This window comes from Brachypodium distachyon, chromosome 4, assembly GCF_000005505.3.
Source record: "Brachypodium distachyon strain Bd21 chromosome 4, Brachypodium_distachyon_v3.0, whole genome shotgun sequence".
Classification (NCBI taxonomy): Eukaryota; Viridiplantae; Streptophyta; class Magnoliopsida; order Poales; family Poaceae; genus Brachypodium; species Brachypodium distachyon.
Window position 1 is genome coordinate 39,900,976 of NC_016134.3, and position 23,942 is coordinate 39,924,917.

The 23,942-nt window shown below is 43.8% G+C and overlaps 3 protein-coding genes and 1 pseudogene across 3 annotated transcripts; all 4 read right to left on the reverse strand.

Moving 5' to 3' along the window:
* Positions 1 to 4,902: 4,902 nt before the first annotated feature.
* Positions 4,903 to 7,319, reverse strand: LOC100837622 (60S ribosomal protein L32-1). Its single transcript, XM_003578324.4, has 4 exons — positions 7,162 to 7,319; positions 6,989 to 7,079; positions 5,325 to 5,506; positions 4,903 to 5,229 (listed from the first exon to the last, which is right to left on the reverse strand). The coding sequence occupies exons 2-4, from the start codon at positions 7,076 to 7,078 to the stop codon at positions 5,100 to 5,102; spliced, it is 402 nt and encodes a 133-aa protein (XP_003578372.1). The 5' UTR covers position 7,079; positions 7,162 to 7,319; the 3' UTR covers positions 4,903 to 5,099.
* Positions 7,320 to 8,297: 978 nt separating this feature from the next.
* Positions 8,298 to 10,898, reverse strand: LOC100837933 (peptidyl-prolyl cis-trans isomerase FKBP15-1). The gene is made up of 6 exons (XM_003578325.4): positions 10,706 to 10,898; positions 10,564 to 10,613; positions 9,604 to 9,666; positions 9,122 to 9,212; positions 8,932 to 9,036; positions 8,298 to 8,772 (listed from the first exon to the last, which is right to left on the reverse strand). The coding sequence occupies exons 1-6, from the start codon at positions 10,764 to 10,766 to the stop codon at positions 8,687 to 8,689; spliced, it is 456 nt and encodes a 151-aa protein (XP_003578373.1). The 5' UTR covers positions 10,767 to 10,898; the 3' UTR covers positions 8,298 to 8,686.
* Positions 10,899 to 11,281: 383 nt separating this feature from the next.
* Positions 11,282 to 14,992, reverse strand: LOC100840553 (annotated as a pseudogene).
* A 4,769-nt stretch (positions 14,993 to 19,761) lies between these two features.
* LOC100840853 (probable glucan endo-1,3-beta-glucosidase A6) lies at positions 19,762 to 23,811 on the reverse strand. Its single transcript, XM_010240028.3, has 3 exons — positions 23,444 to 23,811; positions 22,031 to 23,353; positions 19,762 to 20,152 (listed from the first exon to the last, which is right to left on the reverse strand). The coding sequence occupies exons 1-3, from the start codon at positions 23,514 to 23,516 to the stop codon at positions 20,115 to 20,117; spliced, it is 1,434 nt and encodes a 477-aa protein (XP_010238330.1). The 5' UTR covers positions 23,517 to 23,811; the 3' UTR covers positions 19,762 to 20,114.
* Between the last annotated feature and the right edge of the window lie 131 nt (positions 23,812 to 23,942).

The window sequence follows — 23,942 nt, forward strand, 5'->3', positions numbered from 1 at the left end:
GAATGGAATTCGGATGCAAAAGCTAGCGCACGAGGAAGCTATACGTACATGAGAATCAATGCATGCTTGTGGCCTAGTGGATTGAGTAGAGCTCGCCTCATTAAGCCGATAGGCTTTTATGTCCTTGCCCTGGTTAGCATGCATGCCCTCGTTTCTTCCACGGAATTCGATCGCATTATCGGCTCGTGCAAGGCACTCCGCAATCCGGGTTAGCCGTTTAGGTCCGCGAGCTAGTCCGGTCAACAGTCGGAAATTAAAGGGGGCGTTAATTTGGCGGCGGTGTTGTATATATGAACATCCTTTTTTTTTCGATTACAAGTATCCTCGTTTGGACGTAGATACTGAAGCTTGGAATTTGAAATTAGAATTGAATCTTCTGATTTATTTATTTTTGCTTCAAATAGAATTAAAAAGTTTCTTGGTACCTGACCATCAACTAAAATATAATCTTGCACTAAAACCACGACAAGTATTTAGAAACGGAGGTAGTACTACTCATCCTAGTTCGGAAACTCACCCCTCTGAACTGGTTGGAGTTGGCATTGGCCACTGCCGACGACTACTCTGGCAACCACTTTGGCGAGCTGCGACGAACGCTAGCCAGCTCCAACAACTACTCCCGCGAGCTTCGCCTGAATACGATTGCATGGACATCTAAAGAAAAATTGGAATCAGTTGCTATCTTGATTCCATATTATGGCCCATTTCAATTCAAGGGTACAATTTGATATTGGCGCCAATTCAATTCCGGTGCATTGAATATCTACATCTTGACAAACCTTAGAAGATTGTGTTTGTGGTCAACAAATATAATATATTTCGGTTTTTACTCAACCAACTTTTGCATATTTTAGTGTTTCTTTAACCATTTTTTTTAAGAAAAGGGCATAGATCTATTATAAAGGTTCACTGGAAGTAAAAAAATCACCTCAAAATAATAAAAATTACATCTAAATCAATGGATCACTGCCGTCACCAGAACGAACCAATGGTGCGCCGATGTTGATACTCCTTGTCGATTGCAGTCAGGAAGTCCTCATGCATACATCTGCCCCTAATTAAAGACCAGCGCTCCAAAACCAGGGTCGCCATTTGTTTAACCTTTTTTTACTACTTTTGTAGCTAATTTTCCACATTACGATCGTGAATATAAGCACAACACGACACTATGGTCACGGCAGACCAAGCATATATAAGTAAATGTGTATTATTTTTGTCTAATTCTTTGTCATAACAATACAAATTTAGTGTTAAAGAAGCATTATATAACTAAACATCTAACCGTATGATTTTCGTGTCACGTGACCTACATTAATTTGTTAATTATTTCAACTTTTTTTTTCCGAAGGATCACCGATCTATTAGTAATCATCAATAGCAGTAAAAAAAATTCCTAAAAATATAATAAAAATTACAAATAGGTCAATGGACCACCTAGCGACAGCAGCAAACACTAGAACGAGCCGAAGGCGGGCCACCGTCCTTGCCACTCCATCACCGGAGCCATTCAGAACTTGCAAAAAGAGAGTTTGTGATAGTAGACGGTGGGTTAGTCGTCGATGCTAAGGTCTCAAGAAACCAGCGCATCAGAGATGAGAAACATAAATCGGAAGAACAAACCACACGCGTGAACAAATAAAAACGCCAACCGAAACACAAAGGATTCGCCCGAAATCCGAAAAGTCGGCCAGATCCGAAGGCGGTGACATCCCACATTTAGCAGGGAGGAAGTAAAACGCAGCGATCGATGGGTGTAAACACGATCGATCATGCAGTTTGAATGCAATAAGAATAAGAAAGAAAGCAAGGGCGAACTGTTTTCAACGGACACTATTCATCGATCAATCATGGATTCTGAGGCGCTACTACACCACTAGTCTGATGTTTTTATAGTTCCCCGAAAAAGAAAGTTTATGATATTTATAAGAAAGCAAAGCCGAAATTGACGACGTCTCGCACACACTCAGAAGCAAACAAAATGAAATGACCCTGTCGAATTCCGGCGTGCCACCGATCGTCAAGCAGCAGCCCTGCGCTGCCCTGGCTTGCACCTTCAGTCAGTGCTACGGAAGATATATACTGTACTGTACTATCTTTCTGCTTATACAAATGAGGTCGACGGAGCTGAAACATATGCAAATATGTGCCATGAACCATCACGTCGTAGGCCGGTGGCTGGATACACGTCGCTGTTCTACTAGTAGCATACTTGAGTTTCCCTTTGGGCATTTTAATTTGTACTACCTGCTAGCTAGCTTAGTACCTAGTGTTCGCAGAGAAAGGCATCTGTACGTACAACCAGTAAGTACGGAGATATTTCTTTCTATTTTGAACCATGTCGGTCGATCAAGCAATCAGTACGTGTAGTAGTACAAGAGTTCCCGGCCGTGTATTTGGCCTCGATTAACAGGAGCAGATTCGCGAGTGGGTACAAAGTTGAGACTACTGTATTGCAATTCGATCGGACCGGCCCGTGTACGTTTAATTAGGGCATGTACGTCCAGAGCTGGTCGATCGATCACTTTTTCTAAAAATCGTGTTCAACGTCATCTACGGTCAATGTCGATAAGATTTTGTATACAATCGATCGATCGTGTACAGATCGAGGCAAATCGGTACAATCTAGCTAGAGTCGTTCTTCGAGCCTTGTCGAGTCGTTCTTCTAGACTTGGATCGTGGTGGCATGCTCGGCTTAGTTCCTTGCATGCATCATCGCATGCGTCCTTAGTAAATACGGTATCTTAAACCGAGTCAGCCTCGATCGGGTCACATGCACTGCTACCTTAGCCCTGTTAATCAATTAGAGGAGCATGATGGTACCAAACTCGACTGCATGCCCGACCGCACGGCCTGCAATGGCACTAGTACCAGCGCCTCCCCTAACCAGCCGGCTGGCCTCCGGGCGCCCCAGAGCTGGACGCCGCCTGAACCCGGTTGGTTTAAACTGAACACAGATGCTAGCTTCCTGCCTGATACGGGTGAAACCTGGTGGGGAGCAGTGGTCCGATCAAGCGATGGGCGGATCATCACTGCTGCCTTGGGGGGACGCTAACAGTTGCGACTCCGTTTTGGAAGCTGAAACTATGGCGTGCTGCCAAGGTATTCAGGCTATGATCTTCCATCAAGATAAGCGGCTGCACCTGGAAAGCGACTGCCTGGGTCTGGTTTCGGGTCTTCAGAACGCTGGCTCGGATCGATCTGCGGTGTGTTTCAGGCTTCGGGAGCTTCAATACTCCTGCTCCCTCTTTGTTGATTTTAATTGTAGCTGGGCTCATCGGACGAGCAATGAGGTCGCACATGAATTGGCAAAGTTTGCCAGGTTGTCTAGGTCGAGGGGTTTGCTGCCTGGTTCTCTGCCAGGTCCTGTTTTGAAGGTCTTGGATGACAATTGTATTCCTGGCTCTGGCTAACATATTTGTCCCCTTTTCAAAAAAAAAAATCAAGCAAGCCGATATGTGTGATGAGTTCACACGCGCTCAGTTCTAATGGGCGTCAGCTGGCAGCGTCTACTGATTTTATTATTTATCTCTACATTGTAAAATTTTGTAGAAAGTCGAACTGCAGAAAATAGTATTGTCCTTTAGTAAAATCTAGAAAAAGCTTGTGCGCTTAATTTCCGTTGATTAACCGAGGGGCCGGGTAGCATCGATCTACGAATGGCGCAACTACGTACGTACCACCGTCCTTGGTTAATCATGGATCTTCGTAGGAGGCCACTAATCATGGACCTCGCATAAATTTTGTTTATCAAAATGTCATGGACTTGACTAACCGTGATGCTGCTAGCCTTAGGGAAGAACTGGTCGCCTAGGTACTGCTATACTGCTATATATATATATAAAACAACTGCCGGGAATATAGTACAGATATTTAGGCTCCCTATTCTGGGTTCGTTAAGTAGGTACAATTATTAACACGTACTGTACTTGTTTAACCAAGTCGTAATAGCGCCTACTTCTGAGTTAGTATGACCCTGCGAGAGGACAGGCTGCTAGCTGATTGATTAATCGCCACTCCTCTGCTCAATCATTTCGGCAGGCAGGGAAGGGAAGGAGAGATCATGGCCATAAAATAGATTAAATGGTGGTTCCCATTAGCCCTAATTCCCTCTGGTGTTGCAAAATAATTTATGCTTTAACTAATGGCCTTTGCTACCGCATCACAAGATATTTTTTTGTTGTAAAAAAATCGGCAACTGTACATAAAAAAAAAGATCCTGTAAATAGTGCTTTTTGATGTGGTGTGCTCTCAGCTTTGTCGCTGTCGTTGGCTCAGTGGTGGTTGGATCTGAACTAACAGAAAATAGGTTGGTGCCTTCCTGTATCAGCATATGATAATCGATAAGACATCTCTCCTCTTCCTTTTTTTTTCAGGTTATCTTCCTCTCCTTTTCGAAGACAAGATTCTTCCATCTTGGGTTGAAGATTGTATGGGAAACTGTATTCCTTGTAATTTTTTGGTATTCAAGTCAAATTTATACTAAACACCAAAAAAAGTCAAGAAATACCCATCTTCTAAACATGTCTTTCTGCCACGTGTACTTTGATTTGTGCGTATTCCCTCTCTGAAAATGCAAGGAGCAGGCAAAAAGGAGGCCAAATCCAAACAGCGAGCTATCGGCATGATTACACGTTACTGCTACGTTGAAGAGTTGGAAAATCGAGAGCGAGACTTGCTAAGCAAGGGTCAGGCCCTCTGCACATGAACCTATGCAAGGTTACTTTGCCCTGCAAACTACTCCATGACCTACTCTAAACTTCATTAACTTATTTTGTCAGGAATGCTTGAGCATGACCACATAATTCCTGCACTTATCCCACACTGCAGCACCCGACTAACCACACAGGCACAGCTAACAGCTGCAAAGGCAGGGATGAGGCAACCATAATACTCTTCCACTGCTGATAATCAAGAACAATCCACATTCTTTTGCTTCAAAATTGATGTTCTTATAGCACGAGAACATAGTCGTTATCGATAGCAATATGGTTAATAGTACCAAATCCTTCAGGCAAACAGAAAGGAGAACAGATTTCCTGACACGGGTCTTAAGTCTCCTACAGATGAACCAATCCAAAACTACTACTGTTGGGAATATTTCACTCGTCCTCCTGGCTGCGAAGCCTGGCAAGCTTGTTGGTGACCACGACGTCGAGTTGTGCAGCACGCTCCACTATCTCCTTGCGCTTCTTTGTGGACACGTTATGAGCGATTTCAGCACAGTAGGTCCTATTTGCAGAAAGGTGCTAGTATTAGCAAATGCTACTAGATCAGGCACTGGATGTGCAAGATAACTGCAGCCCGGTGAGTTAAGAAATGCATACCTGTTGTGCATCATAAGCAGCTCCAGCTCAGATACATTGTGCACCACAAACTTCTTGAACTTGTTGGGCAGGTAGTGCCTGGTCTTCTTGTCAGAGCCATATCCAATATTGGGCATCAAGGTGCATCCCTTGAACTTCCTCCTGACACGAGAATCAATACCCTTTGGCCTCCTCCAGCTTGTCTATACATAACAGTGGTACAAGTGAATCAATAAACCCAAAGGGTAGCAGCTTGACCAACTATAGCAAGATAAGTACAGAAAGACAGAAAAGTAGATGACATCCAAGCATTTGGTGTATTACCAGAATGGTGAAACTATTCACAACAAAATTAGAGAAGCAGCAATGGTGTGTAGATGAACAATTGTACTGAATCCTTGCTATTGGTGGCTAATGTTACATAAGCAAGCACAAACTGCAAAGGAATAACTGAATAATCCTTTATGACAAAGCAACTAGGAATAGCACAACCAGCTAGATGGACATATTTATAAAGGACTTTTGCTCTAATTCCAAGCAGCAGCCAATCTCAGCTAAAGAAGCTGTCCAAGTACAATCACCAGATGGGTAGAGCTTACACGATCAGATCATCCATAAATTAGAGGCTATGTGACTAATTTAAATATTGAACAAATACCCTGAGTACCAAAGGTTAAAGTACGTCATGACCATACTGATCTAACAGCAGGCATGCACAACATCATCACAAAGGAGTACGCAAGCCAAGTGCAACAAACAAAACAAACTCTCAAGAACGAAAACAATGTGGCATCAATGGAAATCTGTAGTTATCATGACAGTGCAACATACTGACCTATGGTGTCTAGTGTCTACAAGAAAGTTAACACCCTGAATAGCCCCAATGGATTGATCATTAGTCAACAAAACCATCCCCTCTGTACTCACCAAACCCCAATCACCAGACAACTTTGCAGCCAAGGATTCGGAGATGGTACTGTTAAATTGACATGACATCTAAATCAGATCCAAGCATCAACCGCAAGCAGTGCAGGTTGCAAAAAATCGCCTGGCTCCACATGAATAAACAGGTGTGAGGGGTCATTAGAAATTCAGAATCCATCCCAACATGAACTACATGTTCCCAGCTCACGAGAATAATTATAACAAAGCAGCACAACCTGTTAAACGGACATAATAAAAGACCTCCACATTAAAGGACCTCCGCACTAACTTCACGCAGCAGCCAATTTTGGCTAAAGAGGCTGTCCAAAACTCCAAATACAAACAACAAATGAGTAAATTAGAGGGCATATGACTTCTTTATCCAAAAATATCCAATGAGTGCCCTGTGTAAAATACCTTTTATCATACTGATCTAACTGCAATCACACACAACCTCATTCACAAATAGAGCACAAAAGATAACTGCAACATACAGAACAAACTCTGAAGAACGAAAACCCCAGGGCATCGATGGAAATCTGTAGTGACCATGACAGGGGCAACACTAATCCGTTGTGTATACTAGAAAGTTAACACCATGAATGGCCTCAATGGATTACAGTTCATTAGACAACAAAGTCATCTCATCTATGCTCACTTAGCCCCAACCACCAGACAACTTCGCAGCAAAAATTAACACGACATCTAAATCAGATCCACTCATCAATCGCAAGCAGGGCAAGTTGCGAGAGCGAAGCTACCTTGAGCCCGATGTAGCGGTCGCTGTGCGCCCTCTTGAACTGCTTGACCCGCTTCTTCACGATCTTCCTAGTCAGCAGCGGCACCGCCATTCTGCAACAGGAGAAGGGAGGGAGGGTGTCACTTCTACTTTCGAGATCTGTATATAATTAAGGCGGGGGCGCGGTGGCAGTACCTTGCAATCGAGCGACGGAGACAGCGCGTCTGGCGGTGGCGGTGGCGGCGGCGGAGTTGGGTCGTCCGTGGAGGTGGACAGGTGGTGAGAGTGCGAGGGTGATGTTGGGCACCGCGAGTAGAGATAAACCCTAATGGTGGGCTCAGTCCTGGTGTGATGGACGGCTGCGATGTCAGCCAACATGGCCCGGCCCGTTTAGCTTTTCTACTCCGTCTTTCTTGGTTTTGGGCCCACCAAGCTAATTTTGGCCGGGCCGGGCCGGGCCAGGCCAGCTGTACCTCGATCTCAGCCATGAGCAGTCATGATGGCCCACGCAAACGTCCAGACACCAGGCGGACGGTCCACTGATGCTTGAGGCCTGGCTAACGAGCACGCTCGACTCGTTAAGAGCTCGGCTTGTTATGCTCGTTAACCTTAACGAACATCAAAGTCTGTTCGGTTCGGTTTGTTTACTGCTCGCGAGCGTTCGACGGGCGCTAAGGGGCATCATGTATGTAGAAAAAATGACAATCAAAACATTTATACATCATTATATAATAAACCGTAATAGATTAATAGCAGCACAACACAATAACAGTGGGCGAGGATGCAGTGGCAGAGCGTCGACGGGAGAGGCGCCGAGGCGACCAGGCCGTCGGCGCGACCGCACGAGGCCGCAAGCCGTGACGCCCGTCGCCCGATTTTTCCTGGACAGAGAGAGGGAGGCAGGACGCAGGAGGAGGGACAGTGCTTACCTTAATTGCGGACAGACTGCGGCTAGATCCGGTTCTGGTGCTCGCCGGCGGGAACTCCGTCTTCGTGCGTGCCTATTCGGGAGGGGAGCCGCTGGGCCTAACCAGCTATGGGTTTTTTCGATCAATGCTTCGCCAGATAACGAGGTAACGAGCATGCTCGCGAGACTCATTAGCTCGGCTCATTAAGCTCGTTTATGAGTTTCAGGAGATACTCTACTCGGTTCTTTAGCTTAACGAGCCAAAGTATTCTCCGTGTACCGAGTAAAATGTTAAGTCCACTCTCCCTCCTCCCCAAAACGGGGTGAGGACAAAATTTGGGTATCCCGTTGAACATAATCTTAGGGCGACCTGTTTACAGATAGTACCACACGAAAATTGACAAGGCAGGGCCCACGCAACATATAAATATTGCTTTATACTTGCTAATAAAAAGGCTAATTTTTGCTACTCGTTACATCCATTGTGCCTAACCGACATGGACATCTTCATTTAGATCCATTCCACAAACAAAAGTAGAAGTAACAGTGGTAAACCTGCAAGTAAGAAATATGATTGGACGGATAATTGTTCCCAAGGACCAAGTGGTCGCCAGATACAAGACTAACAAGAGTCACTGATCTATCTGATTTTGACAATTAGACTGTGTTTGATCATGGTAAGAGAACGTTCCTGTCTCTATTGAGGCACTGCTTTTGCCCAACTAAAGTAAAAGTCTCATGGTTTCTTCATCTATGTGATTTGAAAACTAGGCTTTCTTTGATCCGGAAGATGATCTTGCTGCACCTGGCTGTCTAAAGCTCATCTTCATCGTCTGATTTGGTGGCTGGCTCACTGTTGACGGACACGAGTTCAGTATCGAATATGAGAGTTGCTCCACCTGCACGCCGAAAGGAAAAGTAAAAGCCTCAGTTAATCTGCAAGAGAAACAAAGGCCTGACTAGAGGAGGGCTTTGAAGCAATCTACTTGGATGATTATGAAAAAGCTAACTTGAATGCAACAGTAAACTCTAAAGAAAAGGAGCATAAAATGTCATACCAGGAATGGTAGGTGGTGATCCCCCATCGCCGTAGCCAAGCTTTGAAGGAATCTTCAGCTTCCGCTTCTCACCAACACACATCCCCAAAATTCCCTGATCCCATCCTACAGAGCATTGTATAGAAATTCAAGCATGGAACCAAATCGAAAATGATGGAAATTGTTACCAATGGACCGTTTACACATTTACCTTTGATTACTTGACCAGTGCCCAATTCAAATTCAATCGGGTCACCCCTCTCATAGCTAGAATCAAAAACTGTGCCATCAGTAAGTTTTCCCTGGTAGATAGATGTGGTAGAGAAGAACAGGTCAACAACATAATTCAGAAGAAAATTGATGTCAGAGAAGCACTAATCACAATGCTATTTTTGGACAGATTAAAATGATGTCTTGTAGCTTCCACAAAGAAAATTAATTTGTGTCCACTGAAAGAAATGTTACACAAATTATAATTGGCAAAGTTCTTATGTGAGTCAAAAGACCAGGATTAAGGCATGCAAGTTGGTGGGAACCAAACTGAAGAGAAAGAAGACAATACAGTTATCTAATTCAAGAAAATAAAAAGGTGTTACAGTTATTGCCAAGTCAAAACTGTCTAGAAAATATTCATGATCTCTATTGCAAAGAAAAACAAATTAAACAGGTCATACAACAGAATATTGAACTTACACGGTAGTGAACTTTAACCCTGTCACCTTTGTGTGCTTGAATGCTGCAGGACTTTGGCTTGTGCTGAAAATTGCAATAAGGACATAATATCAATGCAAGGGTATGACTAAATCAAAAACAGAAACTGAATGTAGCGAAATGCTTATATATGCTCTATCACGGTTAAGTTTTAAATTCCATATGTATGTATCACCATTTGTTTTGTTAAGAGCTGTTGTTTCCTTCAAATTATCTTGATTCATCAACATGCATCTTTGGGATCAGCACTGCACAAATTTTATTGTTAAATGCTGATGGGTACTGTTTTTCATAGCAAGGCTTCGGTAAATCTTTCAGGCAAATTGGATTCAGCCTGCACTTATTGCATAATCAGTTTATGGGGGGGAGGCAGTAGTGTTTGCTCACTACGCTAATATCTTAGGGTATTGGTTGTGTGAAACCTTGTTCTGTTAACTGCCTAAAGTAAACAAAAACAATGATCTATTACGCTCCAAATGCAAACCATAAGCCTCAATTTTCTAGGACCGTATGAATTAGAAGGTGCACTCTGCTGTGAGATAACTCAAATAGGAATAGAAAATACAGTGTAAACAGTTACACTGAAAATGCAACACGCATGTTGAGTCAGTCAGAACACTTTACAAATCACGATCTCAATGTATTCTTAGATTAATACAAATTCTTTTGCCAGCAAAGCCATAGGTTTTTGTTGCCATAGAAACATCACTCCTACCAGGACTTGCTTTCTCAAAATTCTAACAATCCAAGGGAATAATGGATCTAGTCTAATATATTCTGCGTAAACTACAACTTGGATCTGATGAAACCACGCCTGCATACCACCTAAACCGACACCACTCAATTTGAACTGAATCCCGGCCAACAAAAACCGGCAGAAAATATACAATTCTGAACGAAATACCTTCCTGACAAAAGAGCCAAGAGCCCAAGGACAGGTACCTTAACGCCGATCTGGAGCTCCGTCACGTCGGCCGACTTCTTGGCGGAGGCTGCAAGGAACAGAGTCAGATCGGATCAGAGAGTGCCGCGTACGGGTGGGGGAGCGCCCCCAAGATCGAGGCTACAGAGGGGGCGCACTCACCGACGAGTAGCAGCGCGGCGGCGGCGACCAGCAGGCAGAGAAGAAGCTGCGGCTTCGCCATGGATGCAGCAGGAGTTTGTTCAGGGGAGAGGATTTTTTGGCCGAACTTGCGTCCCAAATTGTGATGTGTTGTGTTTATAGAGCGGCAGTGTTGGCCTGCCCGGGTTTGGGTCTGGGGAGTTCGGGTTGTGTTACTAATTCTTAAACCTTTAAAGGCTTTAACCACAAGTCAGGGACCAGTCTCAGAAGCCTAAGTCGCACTCACGCACAAAAGATGTTACACTCTGGACAGGATCACACTGACGCTCGTGCGCCGCCGCCTAACACGCTCGGGAAGCGGAAGAAGTTGAGGAAAGGGTGGAAGGTTGACTAGGCGGCGAACGGCGATATGTAGTGATCCGTGGGTGCGCCCCCCGAGGTTTACCAACGTCGGACCGGTAATGCTCCTCGAGCTTACTGGGATCGCCTTATCAAGGCGCCGGTGGGCGGTGGCCTCCTTCACATGATGATGACCCAAGAGGCGAAGATGACAGCAATCACAACATTAGTTCAGGTGACACATGATGATGACCGATGCAATACAAAACGTTTTCCAATCCTCGCACAAATACTAAAAGTTTCCACGGATACAACGAGATTCGCATGGCGTATAGGAGCTTGGAGCCGAAGAAAGGCAGCATTAGTGCACGGAGTGGCAGCAGATGAACGGCATCCATGGTTGTTTCCTTGCTTTGGACCTCTTGTCGATGTTGTCATGAGGCAGCTTGGCAGGTGAGTCCCAGTATTGGTCTTCGGAACCAGCTTGTCATCCTTAGATACTCGTCGTCTGAATGACAGGACGCGCTCCTTCGTGCTGGGCCTCTTTTCTTTACTCTCCAAGCTCGCCTCGGCGAGGAGGACCTTCAGAGGGACATGAACCCTTCCTGAATTCAACCTTGAGGTGCCTTCAGTCTGCTTCTGCTCTTTAACACTATCCGTGCTTTGTACGGAGTTCATCTCCTTTGCAGAAGTTTCTTGAGGCTGCTTCTTCTCTTCCGCACTATCTGTGTGTTGCACTTCATCCATCTCTTCTTTGCTGGTGTCATCAGCCTGTCTCTTCTCTTCAACATCATCTGCATTAAATTATGTGTCCATCTTCTTGGCTCGTCTTCAGTCTGATTCTTTTTCTGAATTTTTTTTGTGCTTCCTACTGCTCTTACTACCTTTGCTCCTTCAGGCCCAACACTTCGTATTGCACTCACTCCCTTTGCGCCTCTGTCTTCAGCTTGCTTCTTTTGTTCAACATCATCTGCATGTTGTACTGCATCCATCTCTGTACCAGTGTCTTGAGCCAGCGTCTCTTCCTCAATATTATCTAAATCCAGTATTGCATTCATCTCCTTCGCACCAGTGTCTTCTGTCTCCTTCTTTTCTTCAAATTTGTTTATGCCTCCAACCACCGTCATATCTTTTGCACCGGTGTCTTCAGTCTCAATCTTTTCTTCAACATATGTGTCAAGTGAATTGATTTCCTGAGAAACAGGCACTGTGCCAAACTCTGTCAGAAATACTTGAGATGGTACAGGAGGGGTACTGCCTGTCTGTGATTCACAATCCTGCATCCTATGGTTCAATGAGCAATCATGCAAGGAATTGTCCTTTGTGAGATCTGCACTGGTACTGACTGTCATGTCTTCTTCACCAACTGCATACACATTTTCACTTGCCACAGCATGCATGCAGACATCTGCCAGGAATGTTCAATGAATTTCAGTGCATAATATCATGTAAATATATAAATCTTTTACGATATGAAGGAGGGAAAAGGTATACAATTAGACTGCGACAACAAGGCTTGAAGTAACTGAACATATGAAAATAAGAAGTGACTGCAGTCCTTGTGTTTATATTTACACACTTCACATACACGTTAACCATCACCATCATCCACTATTCCTCCTAGAAGTGGGAATTTTTTTTGATAATGAGAAGTGGGAAGCAAGGGACATGTGGTACGTGGAAGGAGGAAAAAGGTGATGACCGTTTTTGTAGCTAAAAAGGTGTTTTCATAAACAATAGTGACCCCGTTACAAAATTAATAAACGAGATTTCCATTCAAAGCGATACATTCAAGCAAGCACTTCAGGCTATTGATGCGTCTAGACATTAGTGCAGGAAGCATAATGTAGTGTACAAAGTTAGACTTTAAATCACTGACACTTGTTATGGATCGGAGTAACTTTTAATGTTTTTAAGTGGAGTATAGACACAAACACCACCTACAGTGTTCAAATACTTCAATCAACCAAAACTAGACTAAACAACTTAGATGGCCTTCCTCGGCTTAGCACTTAACTGTTCTTCTTCATAACCAAAAACTTGAAGGGGGGGAGGGGGGGGGGGGGGGGGGATGGGCAGAGCAAAACCAAACAATGATATCAAATATGCCTAGTAAAGAGTAATGTTTTGAACTTTCTGAACTTCAAACTGGACGATGCTACAACAGAAATAATAATCACCGTCTTGTGGCAGAGAATACGCTACTACAAAGTGGATAGTCAGAATTCTCACCTGACATCAGACAGTGTTGCCCTCCAGCAATGATAGTTTGGTTGAAGCAGTCGGAGATGTAGAGTCAACTTGCTGCTTGGAGTCCAAAGCATTTGGTGCCTCTAGATGGAAACTGTCAGAGGCAAGCTCAAATAAATCATCATTCCTGCTGTCATCTAGAATAAATGGATTCTTGTTGCAAGCCGCTTGATCCATTAGTAAAGTGACATGCTCCTGACTTGTAGAAACTTGATATTTTCCTACCCCAGTATCATTCTCTCTGTTGCAGATGCCTCTTTAGAGAATCCATTATGCTTTTCTAAAGAGGGATTTCTTTCCGCCACAGTAATAGTGTGGTTAACATCTTGTTGTGGCCTCTCCTCATAAAAGGAATCCAACTCACTGCCCTTCACTAAAATGCCTTCACTACAGTTGTCCTCAGCAATGAACTTAAGCATGCCATCGGCATTAGCCACAGCAAGGTCATTCTGGTAACCAAGTACAGAGCATACTGAATCTCCCAGGCATGAATTTTCAACTGGCTGCTGAGCACCAGAAGTATCTACAACAGACAAGTTCCGTGGGTACTCTGCGGAGCAATTTGTTGAAGTACTTTTGGTGCAAGTGAGCTTCAACTCATCTTCAACCGGCACAAAGTTTGTTCCAGAATTAGATACTGTTTCAGATCCAATATTATCCGCTCCTACTATTTTTGCTCTTGGTGATACTTCAGACATGATATGCAGAACATCCACACCATCTTCCGTGAAGCTTTCTACCTTTCTGGAACACGTGGATTGTGATTCCGTGTCGGACATAAGTGGAGAACATTTCTGAAGAGATGAATCACCAACAAACTCACAACAGCCAGATGTTTTATCAGATTCTCTGTCTACCTCAACATCTGTACCATTGCTGTCAATGTTTACTGAGCATTCATCTGTACTCTGAAACTTTGTACTATCTTCAGGACCAGCCAATTCAGGATCTCTATCCGCTAATAAACACTCAACTACATTTTCAAATTTAGAGACAGCGGGGAAATAAGTCATGCTTGGTTCTCTTGATAAATGATCCTCGCACAATCCATTCATATCAACAGAGGTTAAATCTGCAGCTACACTTGTACCCAATGGAACACTATTCTTGATCTCTGTAGGAATATATGTCTTAGGCGTCACTGCTGCCCCATCATCTCGATCTGATTGCTGAAGAAAAGGAGATGCATCCTGATACTCATCCTATCTTCTCGTTCAGCTAGGTGTGCAACTGCAAGTGGTGCAATTACAGAGCAATGTTTCACCACTTTATGTTGATTTCCATTCGTGCAAGTCCTTGGTAAACTGGTTCCATTGCCTTCATTTACATTTTCAGAAGAATTATTGGTGCAATCAACAAGGCCGGTTTCAATGCAGCTTGCAGCATTGTTTAGAGAAGCATGTTCTATTAAAAACAGCAAATAAACAAATCAACAAACATTCAATGATATTTGAAATAGACCACTAAAATGGTTCAGTACAAACTGAAATAAGGCATTTAAATGTTTCTATTAGGAGCCTCACTATAAAAGAGCAGTAAAATTTCAATGTATTATTAACATAATGCAATGAATGAGTACAAAAGACTAGAGGAACTTAAAGAGACAGAAATGATGTAATCAAAAACAGCTGGCTCACCAGTTTATTTAGAGGATCATTAATTCATTATAATCTATTATATATTAAAAGCAATATGAGGGGTACCGAGGGGAGCCTCCATGTTGATCCACATCATCAGAATTACTCTGATCGTTAGATCTGAGATCTGAGGGCCGTGAAAAACATTTGCCTTTATCCTCACAGACACGTTCAAATTCAGATCCGTAGAAAATATGTTACGTACGCATGTCACGTTGGCTGAGAAACCGAAGCCCACGTACTCCAAAACATGTTACCGTAAATTGTGCTTTGGACTTTTGGATAAACAGAGATCGATTCTTAGCCCAAAACCAGCTCTACTGACAGGCCTGTACTGGGCAACAATCGGTTATAATACAAAAATAAATTGAAGTGAATATGCTTAAAAAAATCTATTATACTAAAAGCAATTAAAGGTACCAAACGGAGGCTCCACAAAGATCCACATCATTTTGAATATTAAGACCGTTATATTTTATATCTGATGGTTAAGATTTAATAAGGTGGGTATATATCTGATGGGATAAGCACAAACATCAAAGTGGTCTGAGGCTCATATAGGCCCAGTGTGCTAACTAAGCCAAATGTTTGTATGCCTTCAAACACAACATCGAACTGCGTTAGACGATAAATATGCTATGACGTGACAAATTTTTCGTTGTTTCTCAGGAACACAAGAATATTATGTAATACGCTCGCTGAATTCGCCCTAACGTATATTTTGTAAACATGATTTATAAGCGAGCATTAAAATAAATACTCCTTCGGTCCCATATTAACTGTTGAAACATTACATGCATCCAGACGTATTTTGGTATATAGATACCTCCTTTTTAGACAAATTTGAGTTACTTAATATGGGACGGAGGGAGTATAATTCTATATATCAATATGCAATCTTAAATTTATCTATGGCTACTAATTATCATCGCATACAAACAATTGGCAAGATAGCAAATGAAATTGCTACGGAAGTCCAAACGTAAATGCCTAGCTCAGGATCTAAACTTTAGTGCAGGTTTTGATAGTATAATCACGTAGAATTTTAATCCGATATTATATAAGCAATATGAGGGATACCGAGGGGAAGCTTCATGATGATCTACATAATCTGAATTATTAAACCGTTAGATATTATATCTGATGGTTAAGATATAATGATTTGGGTATATCTGATGGGCTAGGGACAAAACATCAAAGTGGCTCGAGGCCCACATAAGCCTGATATGCTAACTAAGCCAAATATTTATTTGTATGGTGTCTAACGCAACATAGTGTGCTACACGATAATTATGATTGACACAACAATATTTTTATTGTATTTTCACGGTTAACGAGAATATTAAGTTGAAAGCTTATAGAATTTTCCAGAATCTATATTTTATAAACGTTTTTAAAGGTCATTAAAAGAATTATAATTTCATATACCAACACGTGATCATGAATTTATATATGGCTACTAATTAACATTGTATACGAGCGACTGTTTAGATAGCAAATGAAAAAGCAGTTACTGATCAAATATTGGTACAAAGTATTGATAGCATAATCACGTAAAAGCACTTACTCTCCATGATGATTTCCTACAGAAATTACCTATTAATATAACTTGGCGTACACATGACCTATCGGTGCAATCAAGTGATTAGCCAATTCAGCTTGCGAGCTTTATTTTTGTGAATATGTGTGATTTATAGACCACAAATGATCAATCATCTTAGATAAGGACCATGTTCACGCACGTGATCTTGACTTTAATTCCAGATACAAAACTAATATCACCTCAAACAATGAATTAGTTCAATGCGTACATTGATGAACCAATGTGCCGTGAACTTAAAATTATGGACTATGATCTAAAACCACATAAGAATTAAAATATTGTGTCAGCTTCAAAACACGATATACTTCCGTACTTCTAGATGTAGTGTGATATTAGTTAATTCTTTTTTCTAGATGCACGATTTTTATCCCTGATTCTGTAGAAATGCATTGTCCGAACTTTATTTGAGTGTATGTGTAGTGCAGTTTACTAATTCTACTTCCGTAACAACCAATCATGCATGCTCATGATCTTGGACGAAAATTTATTTTAACAATGGTCTAATAGCGCATACAAATGACACACCTATCATTTATTTGGTGCTTTTAGAATAATACAACGACACATATATCTTTGTGAGTCAAAATATTAAAGATGGGTAAAGATATTTTCTGTGCGATTACGCGGAACACCATGTTGATCCACACCATTACAATTATTCTGGTCGTTGGATCTGAGATCTAAGAGACGTAAAAAATGTACACACGTTTAATTCAGAATTCATATCTGTAGAAACACATGTTAGTTGAAAACATGTGACGTGGCTGCTAAAAGGAAACCAAATCCCAACCGTACCGAGAAAAAGAAACATGTCACGTTTGGTTGCTACAAAGAAATCGAGTCCCACTCCATCACAATTTATATTAAACAAAATCTTGCATATATATGCTTTGCACGTACGTATGGTTGCTACAAATAAATCGAGTCCTACTACATCACAATAATATTAAACAAAATCTTGCATTTATATGCTTTGCACGTCCCACTACATCACAATTTATATCAAACAAAATCTTGCATTTATATGCTTTGCACGCATCTTCTCTAGAGATCTATAATTTATTAACACGAGATTGATTTAATGAGAGAGGTATATTTGATGAGGTAAAATAAAACATTAAAGCAGTTTAAGGCCCAATATGTTACAATTACTGATAATATGAGGGGTACCGAGTGGAGCCTCCACATTGATTCACATCACTCCAATTATTTTCAGCCCTAGCTTAGATATGAGAGCTAGGAGTCCTACACGTTGATTTGATGTTAACGTCCTACAATCGGCTCGTTTGATGTTACGTTCGGTTGAACCTCTTAAAGGAAACACCGAGTCTAAATATGTCACGTTAAGGCTTCCTAAGAACAAACCGCTGGTGGAGCTGGCGTGCCAAACTAGCAGCAGGAAGCAGTTGGGCGCTGCCGAATCTGGGCGGGTCGTCGTCGAGCTGCTGGACAGGAGAGGGGGAAGGTAGTGCCGAGTGGCGTCGAGGTTGGCGCAGCAGCGACCAATGATGCGGCGGCGTTGGTTGAGGCAGTCGGTGGCAGCAGTGTTGGGGAGGGAGAGACAACGGCGGTGTTAGGGATGGGGAGAGGCGGCCGGTAGCCTTGCCGGTGGCAGCGGCGGTTGATTTTGGGCATCGGGTGAGCCTCAGCCTGTACGGGGAAAGGAATAGAAAGAGAATGAGAAAAATGGAAGAGAGGGAGAAGGAGAAAAGGGGAACAGCCATTTGCTGCATGTGGATATTTTTTCATGTAGAGATCAAGGGGAGAGCAATTCGAGTAGTAGTAGAGACGTAGATGCAGTTTGACAGATGTGTTTTTGGTACTCATTCACGTGGATAATACGCTTGTGTAGAACAATTTGTAAAACACATACCGCTAATAAAAAACTATGTTAATTAAATTATAATCGTTATAATACTCCATATTATATAGTTTATTCAAGTGCTATAGAATAGATGGTTGGATTAAAGTAACATGAATTTAAGTTATATGAATAAGTCGTTTGAAGCACGTGAGTTTAGAAAAGCGGTTGAATAAGGGGAGTGAGATAAGGAGTTTGCCGGAATAAACACAAATTCACGGAAAGACTCTTTTATAGGTGATCCCCATATAGAAATTTGGGGGCTTAAATTTAGAGAATCTACTCGAGTTGCTATTAGGTATACAAATCTCATGTGTTCGATTTTAAAATTACAAATAGATACGTATCGGACAGAGTCCAATATCAATGAATTGTACCCCCTCCATCCGGATTTATAAGGTCTTCATTGAATTTTGTGACGAACTTTGAGTCAATTATAAGAAAGAAAAAAGTATGTATATAAACGTTATACTATTGATACAGTTTCAATACTAATACATAGATTGATAGATATCTCTGTTGTGTCACAATATCGTCGTATTACCAAAGTAATGTTTCGTTAAAGTTCCGCATCCCGTGCGGGCCTTATAAATCCGAACAAAGAGAGTATACATGTATGGCAGGAAATCAAAAGAGGTACAATGAAATAAAAAACATCAACGACACATGTACAAAAATAATAATACAACAACGATCATCAGGTCGAGCCCGCACGACATCGTGCTAGTTAGCAGTAAAGGTAGAATAAAAATGTAGTAACAAGCAAATAGAAGGTAACAAGATCAAGACGACTAAAAGCAATTAGTTTGCAACACCCAGCGGCCGTTGCAAATTTAAGAAACTCTGGGGGAAAAACAACAAAGAGCGACATCGTGCTAGTTAGCAGCAAAGGTAGAATAAAAATGTAGTAACAAGCAAATAGAAGGTAACAAGATCAAGACGACTAAAAGCAATTAGTTTGCAACACCCAGCGGCCCGTTGCAAATTTAAGAAACTCTAGGGGAAAAAACAACAAAGAGTGTTGGCATGTTGTCTCATGGGCATGGAAGCACCTTTGCCCTTGTTAGTTGTTGTTAAATTACAAAAATCAATAATGCACAAATGGGCATGGAAGTAAGTATTTGCCATGCTTAACATGCACGGCAAGCAAACCCATCGTGTTATTTTTTTCACCATTAGTAATCTTACCATTAGTCACTAGTCAGTACTTAATACCGATCATCTTCGGTACGGTGTAAATCTGCAATCCTTCGCACCTCCTTCCCAGCAAAGCAATGTGTCGTCGTTATCGACGAGTGCTTGCAGGGTAACCGCAAGCAAACAAGTCTCCTGTGCATTATCCGGACATGGGCACAGATTGTCAGTAGGCATAGCTAGCAACAACATGTGATGAGCAGCTGCGCTTGTGCGGAGAAGATATCCAGTGAAAACAATGTTACGGCATAACTAGAGCCAACGAATTACAGCGGCTATCATTTCATCTGTCACTAGATGACGTGTACGATGCCCTAAGCCCCTAACCACAACAAAACAGTCAAACCGACAGTAAGCTATCACTGTTCGCCTGTTACATCACAAGTGTGAGAACTTCAACCGTGACAGACACGTCGCTAGGTAGTACGTGCTCAGGTTTTGACAAAACGAGAGTAATCACAGATCAGGATCACATCCCCCACTGCCGTCCTCCCTTAACAGATCGGGATCACACACCCCTCTGCCGTACTCCTCCCTTGTAATCAATCAGCCCAAGGAACTGTGGAACTTGCAGGATCCGTGGCCTGCAAAAAGCAGAATTAGCACAGCAGGTTAACAACTAAAGACTAAGGGTTTATTCGGTTCATAGGAATTTGAAACCATAGGCATAAAAAAAGTAGAGGATTGGAGTGTGCACGACATTCTAATCCTTAGGAATTTAAAATGAGGTTCTACCTAGTGCTTAAAATCCTTAGGAATTAGGCCAATTTGGACTCAATCCTTAGAAATCTAACACTCTCATTCCTATAAAACGAATGCTACACATGGGAAAAATTCCTAAGGGTTGAATTCCTGTAAAATTCCTAAGAGATTCATGCAAACCGAATAGGCACTAAAACAGCAGCTGCATGGCAACATCATATGAAAAACAGTCAGTTGCGTGAGCAAGCAGGAAGCACTAATATAATCGAGTAAATCTTCTGGAAATGCCATCTGATTGATTTGCACTTCCCAGAAAATGGAGTAGTAGTTTGTAGCTGGAGATTTTGATTTATCACTTGAGCAATAATGGAAAGGCCTTCTATACTTCGAGACCAAAGTAACATCCAGCAGAACGTCTTTTAGACTTTTACCATGTTAAGCTAAAGTGAGAAGCTAAAAGAAGTAAAGGAAAGGGATGGATAAGTTCAGCTCTGAAAGGAAACCATATGCAGACGTTTCGCCTACAACTGCAAAAATCCATCTTCTTCTGCTTATGCAGAAACCGCTAATGCACTGAAGCAAGGGTTTCAGAAACCAAACTAGCGCCACAAATGGCAATTAGACATAAAGACTATCATTGTTCCTATAAAAACGTGTAAGATGATCTGCATAGTAAAGCCTAAAGTTTATACATAGACTCTTATACATATGTGCTAACACCTACGATAATACTTGCGCAGAAATTGTGTTTTTGTATTCACTCTAGTGCAAATGCCCAAATGCACTTATGACACCGATTCATACAACCATAACCTTGCAAATGCATAGATGCTCATCAGCTCATGCAGTTGGCAGATAGCAATGGCATGCTCTGAAGCGATCCTTTGACTCGGTCAATCAAAGTGCACATGTAGTAAAGCATCGGAAAGCAACAGTTCCTGTGGGGTAATGCCAGCCAACTCTACCGTGCTATCTGAATCAATCTTTTAGAAGTGTGCAACTACAACCTGATTCTCTGCGCCATATAGTTACAGTCTTATAGAGATGCTCATCTGATTCGATACGCTGGAGCCATCAGAAAACAACTTTTCTAATCATGCTTAAAACAATATCTAAAACAATCGAGATCCATATGCATTGGGTCAACCACAATATATGCTGTTGATTAAATCTCAGTAACACAATCTCATACACATCTTGTGAAGATCAACACAAGTCTAGGGTCTACTCTCTTGTCATATTAAACAGTTCTCTTATTGACAGCACATCCCGGCTATCATCCTCATGTTATGATTACCATCAATCCAACATACATAAATCAACCCTACATAGTAGTTCAGCACGACACCAGATGGATTTCCTAGTTTATTTTCAGAAACGAGCACAGTGTGTGTCATTTTGTATTATGTTGGTCGTTTGAATAACCCAACATAATCTTGGTGACAGTTTAATTTTATCACGTCCCAATCATTAGAAAAGACACCTAGAAGCGACCTGGTCCTGTAGTACTAGTTCCCAAAACTGTAGCCTTGTCTACTGTACATCACCACGGCCAGCTAAAGAGTCCTAAATACATCACTTATTTTGCTGATCTGCAAAATGTACTACTCCTACCTATTCCATTCACCAGGTGATAACCAAAACCAAAAGGTAAACAGTTTCATTAACCCAACGCACTAGGAGTAGATCAAAGAATGGAGCAGTAACTGCAAGTAGTAATTTGACAATGTATGGAGCGGTATTGAGTTTGAGCAGCTTACTTGGGTCCTTAATAGTCTGCTCCGCAAGGTTATTGAAGTAGCACGTAGCTCCAATCTTCCTGAACTGCTGCCAGTACGAGTTGAATGCGTAGCTGGCATGCGCTTCCCCGGTGTTCGGCTGGAAGCACTCGCCGCCGGGCTGGACGGCATCGCACGTCCCGTTCCCCTGCCCGCACGCGTACGTCAGCGCGTCCCCAACCGCCGTCTCGTTCAGCTTCCTGCCATGGGTGGCCAGCACGCACCATATCGGGCCCTTGTACGGCGTGTTGTTCTCCGGCGCCGGCAATGGCGGGTACGCCCACAGCGGCCGCCGGCCGGTGAGGTCGATCTGGTACACCTCCGTGCCGTCGGGGTAGTACAGGCCCCAATGCCGCTCGGTGCCCGGGCCGGGCTTGAGGTTCTCGTTGTAGAGGGAGAAGACGAACACCGGCATCTTGGCGCCCGGCCGCGCCGGCGTGCCGGGGTTCCTGGCCATCCGCGCCGCCAGGTTCCGGTTGTAGACGGCAGCGTTGCGGGCGTTGCCGCCGATCTGGTCGTAGTCGCCGCCATTGGGCCAGCCGGTCTCCGCAATGGCCAGCCTCACTTCCCCGTGTCCCAGCTTGGACATCGCGGCGCCCACCGCGTCGAGCATTTCGTCGAGCAGGTTGGTGTACGTGAGCCCCGTGCCAGGATCGACGTAGCGGCTGCCGCCCTGGAAGAGCGCGTAGTCGAGCGGGACGGTCTCGTTGTTCCCGGCCCAGGCAAAGTACGGGTAGGCGTCGACGAAGTAGTAGGAGTTGGTCCCGTTGAGGAAGCGGAGCAGCGGGCGCACGACGGCCTCGGCGATGTCGGCGCGGAACACGGCGGCGGAGGGCGGGCGCGGGAAGGCCCCGGACACGAGCGCGTCCATGGCGAGCGTGGTCCCGAGCTTGACGCTGCTGACGCGGCGCGCGCGGAGGCTGCGGTGGAGGTTCTCCATGGCCGGCACGATGCGCGGCCAGGTGGAGGTGGCGATGGAGCGGTCGGAGAGCACCTCGTTGCCGACGAGCAGGAACTTGACCCGCGTCTTCGCGAGGTAGGGGAGCAGATTCTGGACCACCCACTCGTCGGCCTTCGCGGCGGACGCGGCGAGGTCTGGGATGATCTCGTTGGGCACCATGATGGAGACCGGGATGCGCGTGCCCGCCAGCGCGCGGAGGACGGCGGGGTTGGCGTCGTAGATCTTGACCGACCCGGCCCCCGCCGCGCGCAGCAGCTGCACCGAGCGGCGGGGCGACGGGATGTCATCGGCGACCCTGCCGTAGTTGACGCCGAGGCCGTGGGGGGTCCTGCTCCCATCGACCACTGCAAGAGCAAACACACACAGTAAATAACGCGTCCGTCGCTAGATCAACTCAGCTCACCTAGCATCCAGTGAATGGAAGACCGGCTTACCGTGGCAAGCGAAGGCGGCGAAGACGCCGAAGAGGAGGAGGAGGAGGAGAGGGGGGATGGGGATGGAAGCCATAGCTGGCTCGGTTCCCTGACCACGGCGTGTGGGTCGTGTGGTGGAGTCGTCCTTGGAGCGAGAGCGTTGAGCCGTTGACGTATCGGAGGGTTTAAGCAGGTTTATAATTGAAGATTTGACGACGGCAGCAACGGCACAAACAGTCGGATGCACTAATCAAATCAAATCAGTCGGCAGAAATGATGCGGCTTTCGAGTGGCCGCGACACCCCGCGTCGAAGACAAAGTGGTGAGCTGCGACGCTTCGCTACTCTGCTTTGGGAGGGAGAAAGGCGAGAGGAAATTGTGCCGTTGCTCGCGCACGCGCCTGCTTCTTTGGCTTTTGTTCATCGGATCCTGCATTCCTGCTCCGGTGTCTTCGCGGACCGGGTCGACCGACCTGTTCTTTTCGCTTGCTGTGACTAGTGAAATTGTGACCGAATACTGT